Genomic DNA, 6482 nt, shown 5'->3' on the forward strand with positions numbered 1-6482 from the left:
GATTTCAACGGATTTTATTTAAATACTTGATAAAATCGTATTCGCGGGATATATTTTTAATACATTATTCAGAAATATATTACTTGTATAAAATAAAAGTGTTAAAAGGATTAATTTAATATGTGTAAATATTTGAAGAAATTATTGAAGTACGAAGCTGAATATTTGAAGTTTATGAAAGATTCGAAATTCGAAAAGTTTTTAGGTTTCCTTACAATGTTTTTCTAAATTTGAAATTGCGAACGGTATTACAGTTTCACAGATTGAAACTAAGGTTACATCTCCAAAAACTTACTGAAGTTTAAAACATATGTTGTTTATTTTTAAATTCATATGTACTATATGAGTCTAATAGTAAAATATGTTATTGATATATGGATTTAAGCTTTTAATATTGTTTCAAAATGCAGACGTATCAAAGATTTTTCTAAAATTACATAGCTATCTCTCTTCCACAGTTTTTAGCCGTCTTGGCAATGGCAGCAGCCGCTCAACAACAACAACAACAACAACAACAACAATGGTCACCGTACAACGCTCAACTTCAAACCTATTTACAACAACATGACCAACAGGTAAAGTAATTTTTATTGTCTGCCTTGTTTCTATAATGAGGTTACTGGTTCAAATCCTCTGTCAGGACCTAAGCGATATGAGTTTTTGAAAGTCGCACACTCTTGCTAGTTGTCTAGCGGCTAGATATTAGATTGGATATTCGAGGCTCCTTAGCTCAAATCTCAGGTCGCACAGATAAAAAAATATTTGATTTTTGTTGGAAGTGTGTCGAAAAACAAGTAGAGCCTTTGGTCGTGCCAGACGTAAAAGATTTGACCATCGAAAATGATAAAAAATCGCGGAGTTACTACTTGTTGACTTCCAGGCAGGATATATTACATAGATAACTGTACGTAAAATAATTCTATTGAAGTAACAACTACTGAGTTTCTCGCCAGTTCTTTTAAGTATAATCTACATCCCGAACCGTAGTAGGTAGCTGCACATATAATAGTTAAATGACGATTCAAAAGTGCGTTCCTACTAGTAATGAGGGAATAGAGTGAATCTGTGTTTACGCACATATATACGCACAGAACTTGCCCTGCATATTTCGTTGGCCGCTTGGCAAAGTCAATCCAGATGACATTATCATTTCGTCATAAATTAAATGCGTATTCATTACTGCTATATTGTACACAGATCCTTCTTGTAATGAGGTGTTCTCACGAACTGTGTCAAATGGTATAGACATACGTATGTGTAGTACGAAACAATTTAGATGTAGCTTCGGCAAAATTCGTAAAACCGATCACATCCGAATTATGCACGCTATCCCAAATTATCAATATTTATTCCTTATGTAAATATGATCTTTATACAAACGTAATAACTTGTAATATCATATGACCTAATAAATTCGTCAATTTGACACGTTGATTTCACGAGAATCTAGCGTTGAATGGCGCGGTAGGGAGCTATTTCTATTAGTTGTGTAAATCGGCAGCATAATTAGTTTTATTGAATTTGCCGATGCTACATCTAAATTGTGTTGTACTATAATGTTCAAAAATATGCTACGACAATTGTTAATTTTTAAATCGTTAGACATATTGGCCGAAAATTTTTGTAGTAAGATATTGAAGCCGTAATATTAGCCATTCCATACAAAATGCGTTATGTCCCAAACCAATTTCACTCATCGGAACACTACAATACCATTGCTTGTATACAATAGACACAATTATTATTTTCTTTTGATTGACATTAAAAATGACGTAACGCGTTTTATATTCGTGTTTCATAACTCGTAATGGAATTCGAATTGAATCACTCCACATAACATTAAAAAAAAATACATCATTGGCTTGGAAATGTATGGATATTTTAGCGTAATGAGAATCGTATCGTAAAATGGGTTATGAGGTGAATTCGAAGCGGTGAAATGATTTTATTATGAGCAACAGTACATGCCGTTTTAGATTTCATAAATTGTTATTTCGTCGGCCGTCGAAATATGAGAAATACTGAAGCGTAGCTATTTATTGCCGAAAGATTTAAAAGTTTTTATATTTTTTTTTTTTTCACATTAACAGCGAACATAAAAATGATATTTGTTTTTATATTATGATAATGGAAAAGTAGGGCTCCTGTGTCGTTGCTTTAACGTTTTAAAATAATCGTAATAATAGCGCGGTTCAGACTCGCGTTAGAGATTGTGTATTGTGAGTGTTTTGTTTTGTTTTTTTTTTTTATACAATGTAGAGCTAAAACATTTCAGTCGAAGAAATGGAAGGATGATGTCTCATCGGAGTTATTTTTCATCTAATGTATTCTAACTTAATTAGATAAAAATTTGGTCAGAGATGGTTATAGTAGAAAAAAAAAATTGAATAGAGTACTACTAGTTGTGGCTCGCGGCTTCGCTCGCTTTTTAGAGATTTTTCATCAGGATAAGTTAGATTATGCTTTTGCCTTTGGGATCAAAATTGTATCAAATTTCGGTTTAATTTATTTCAGTTTTAGTTTGGTTTTGAAAGTGAAACGGATAGACGAATTCAATTTATTATATTAGTATATTTTAGTAAAGTTAATTATTTGAAATACCTTTATTTATATCTGTCAATGGAATAAAAAGCCGTTTTATACAAACTCTTTTTTTATCGTTGTTACTGAATGACATAACATTTTCAATAGTCGTTCAACTGAGAGAGTGTATTAAATAACAGTTATTCAATAAAAAAAAAACATAAAAATCCATCGTTGGTGTACCGCTAACTAGCCGTAACGCGGAACTGACGGGCGGCCATTTTGTTTTTATTTCGCGCCACCTTTAATAAACTTACACAGCGAAGTGAATAAAAAAACGTAAAATTCAACTTTCGCGGTACGTTCGCTATTGTTAGGAAAAAGTTTTTGCGTTTTTTTTTCTAGTTTCAAAACTGGGTCGCATATAATACTAATAGAATAAGGGAATGTTTGTTTTTTTTCGAATTACGAAATAGTTTTTGTTTTAAATTTTAATTGATAAGAGATTCATAACATTGTGGAAAAGGAATAAATGATAACAATACACGATGCAGACAAATAAAGATAGAAAAATTAAAATGGAATTTGCGATTGATTTTAGCTTACAAAAAAGCATTATTAAATTATTATTATTAAAAAACATTTGAGTATATATTTGTAGATTAGGTATAAGATTCAGACGTAGTGTATCTATCAACAATTACGTAACTATAGTGTCCAGTGCTAAATAAATATTTCAAAGTAAGGAACCAGATGTTTTTTTGGGAGGCTTTGACGACTTCATAAATCATAATTAAAAAAATGTTACGATATAATTACTAATAGTAAAGAAGTCAAATCAGAGTCAATCTGTTCTGATTATATAAATTCTAAAATAGTTTGAAATTTTAATTAAATTTAATATGGCAACATAGTGTAAAATATATTTAGGTCACTCGGTTCCAAGACTAAGAAAATATTTAAATATTCTATTAAACTACTTAAATAACTATATTCGTATTTTTATAACTGTTATTATATTTTTAAACTGTTATTACACACATTTTTTTAACTGTTATTATATTGAAAAGTAAGATAAGTTCACGCTTATCATGCCAATAGTCAAAATTTAAAGTGGACGAAATTATGAATCGTGTCTGCGTATAAAATTATATTCAATATTAAATTGTCTCCGAATTGCGCTGTCCCGTTCTGACTGATCTTTAAATTTCAACTTAAAATGTTCACAGTTTCAACCAAGCGAATACTCCGGTGGTTACGACTTTGGTGGTCACGACGGCGGCAGTAGCGGTGGTCATGACTTCGGCGAATTATCTGGCCACGGAGACTTTGGCGGCTACGGTGGTCACGATCTGAAGGCCCACTCGTATCCTGTCCATCAGCACGTTGAAGAAGAAAACCCTGAGCCGATCAAACATTACAAGGAAGTCGTCGTCCCTGTTCCAAAGAATGTGGAGTTCAAAGTGAACCAGCCCGTCCTCATCCCAGTACCTCACCCCGTTCCAATCCAGATACCAGTCCCTAAGGCTGTAGTTATCCCCATAATCAAGGAGGTATCTGTCCCAGTTGAGAAATCCGTTCCGTACCCCGTCGAAAGGGTAGTCCACGTGCCTAAAATAAAGGAGGTTCCCTTTGAAGTCGTGAAGCACATAATAGTTCCAGTTGAAAAGCCAGTACCATTCAAAGTGCCTGTTTACGAAACAATCATCCATACCAAGAAAGGATCACACAAGCTCCGTTGAGTTTAGCTGTATTGTTATTTATTTTGTTGTTGTATCTGTTACCTTATTCTTTTGTTTATGCATATTCATATTTTAAGTGTGTGAGTTTGTTTGTTTTGACTTAACTACTCAACCGATCATCAGGGTACGAATAAGACTACCAAAAACTTGATTTACGAACTGGTACTCTGATATACGATTGGTTGTTTGTGGTTCTGTTGTGTATCTGAAATGCTAAGCAATATTATTGTTTAATTAAAAAATCTTCCATATACCATGTTCCATAAAATTAATCTGTTCCTGTAAAAGTAATTTTCAGCTATTGTGTCGTAAATTTATTTAATTCACACTGAGGAATTTATATGGAAGGTTGCTTTAATAAGAAATTGTTTAGGCGATTCGATTGTTGTTGTTTTGTTGTGTGTGTTGTTTTGTAAATACTGTTGACTAGTGAGTAAGTGTTTAATAAAATGTTTCAGTTTTAAATGTGATTTTATTCAACTTCATTAATTGCTTCGGCTTTCCAATGAAATGTTAATTATGAATTATGTTATGATGTCAAGACCAAAGAGAGCTGAGATGGCCCAGTGGTGAGAACACGTGCATCTTAAACGATGACTTCGGGTTCAAACCCAGGCAAGCACCACTATATATATGTGCTTAATTTGTGTTTATAATTCATCTCGTGCTCGGCGGTGAAGGAAAACATCGTGTGGAAACGCGCATGTGTCTAATTTTATCGAAATTCTGCCACATCTGCATTCCACCAACCAGCATTGGAACAGCGGGGTGGAATATGTTCCAAACCCTCATGGGAGAGGAGGCCTTATCCCAGCAGTGGGAAATTTACAGGCTGTTACTTGTCATCTCCGGTGCTAGAGTCGATAACTGATCGGCTAAAAGTTATTGAACATCGAAAAATTTGAGTTTTTATTTATTATAACTACTACGTACTATGATAAGATTGTGTTTAAAATTGTTCCTAACAAAATGGTGTATTCATATTTGACTATTTGAATTAAATGCTTTATTATTATTATTATAGACTTTTCCGACTGTACATAAATGTAAATATTACCAACTTCCAAAGGACTATTATTTAGATTTTCTTGTTTTTTATGAAGATGAAGCTGTGATATCTCTATTATTTCATCATTTTATTATTATCATAGATTTTATAAGTAAACATTCATATTTAATCAAAATTATACTTAAATTTTACGAGTACAGTGTTGGTAAGAATACTAAGGGTTGTATATTGATAAATGATTGATTCTTATGATATTTTCAAGAAGGCAGTAAATGTGCACAATAATGCCTCTTAGAAAATAAACAACGATCGTATTTCTAGTGTAGCCAACAGGTTGCTGAACAAATTAGACTCTTAACGGTAAACCAGCGACGCTATTCCACACGATGGCCCAAATGAAGGCAAGTACTGATTCCATGTGCTTAATAGATGTTTGTAAATCAGGGAACGAAATATCGAGAGGAAAGATTTGTCGGTTACAATTTTGTCAAATGTTTATTCACCAACGTGCATTCGATCAGTAAGCCGCGATAAGACCCAATCAATGTTATGAGTTCCTTACTTTTGCATGGAGTTCCTTTCTTTTACTGTCTATTACTTTAACTGACTACTACTACTTTTGTTTTCGATGTGATTAATATATGTATCTTTTTCTTTTATCCTATGTGGTAACCGAACAGTAGGCTCACACGATTTGACTAAATGACTATATATGACTATAAAATGACTACCACCGCCTATGGACATCCGCAACAGAAGGGCTTGCAGGGCGTTGCCGGCCTTTAAGGAAGGAGTACGCTCTTTTCTCAAAGGTTCCCAAATCGTACTGGTTCTGAAAAACTGCCAGCGAAAGCTGGTTCCACAGAGGTTGTACGATGCAGAAAATGTCTTAAAAGTCGATATTATATATAATTTACCAAATTAAATTGACTTAATAATAACACGTTGTAATTTTTTTTTAATTTTGTCAAAGAGCCTAGCATTAACGCTAATATATTGAAGTAAGCAGTATTTTAGTGAGTATTTAGAATTGGCAGACTCTGATTAATTAATTAGTAGATATTACGTTTTAAAAATATTCAGCGCAATTTCATATATTTTTAGCACGTCACTTTAACGATGTGTAAGTCTGAACATTTTTTATTCAGCTTCCCAGTGAAAGAAAAATAAATATTTCATAACATTTTTCAAACGCAGTACGTTTTTCG

The 6482-nt window shown here is 32.9% G+C and overlaps 1 protein-coding gene across 1 annotated transcript; it reads left to right on the top strand.

The window, feature by feature from the left end:
* The first annotated feature begins 476 nt into the window (after nt 1-476).
* Nucleotides 477-4395, top strand: LOC124539167 (MAGE-like protein 2). Its single transcript, XM_047116462.1, has 2 exons — nt 477-575; nt 3753-4395. Exons 1-2 carry the CDS (start codon nt 477-479, stop codon nt 4263-4265), a joined length of 612 nt encoding a protein of 203 aa, XP_046972418.1. The 3' UTR covers nt 4266-4395.
* The last annotated feature ends 2087 nt before the right edge of the window (nt 4396-6482 follow it).

This window comes from Vanessa cardui, chromosome 22, assembly GCF_905220365.1.
Source record: "Vanessa cardui chromosome 22, ilVanCard2.1, whole genome shotgun sequence".
Classification (NCBI taxonomy): Eukaryota; Metazoa; Arthropoda; class Insecta; order Lepidoptera; family Nymphalidae; genus Vanessa; species Vanessa cardui.

What these genes read in the sequence shown, in the direction of transcription:
- LOC124539167 (XM_047116462.1), top strand. Translation starts at nt 477, where the DNA reads ATGGCAGCAGCCGCTCAACAACAACAACAACAACAACAACAACAATGG. An exon ending in TACAACAACATGACCAACAG is followed by an intron (nt 576 to 3,752) that starts GTAAAGTAATTT and finishes AAATGTTCACAG; the next exon opens with TTTCAACCAAGCGAATACTC.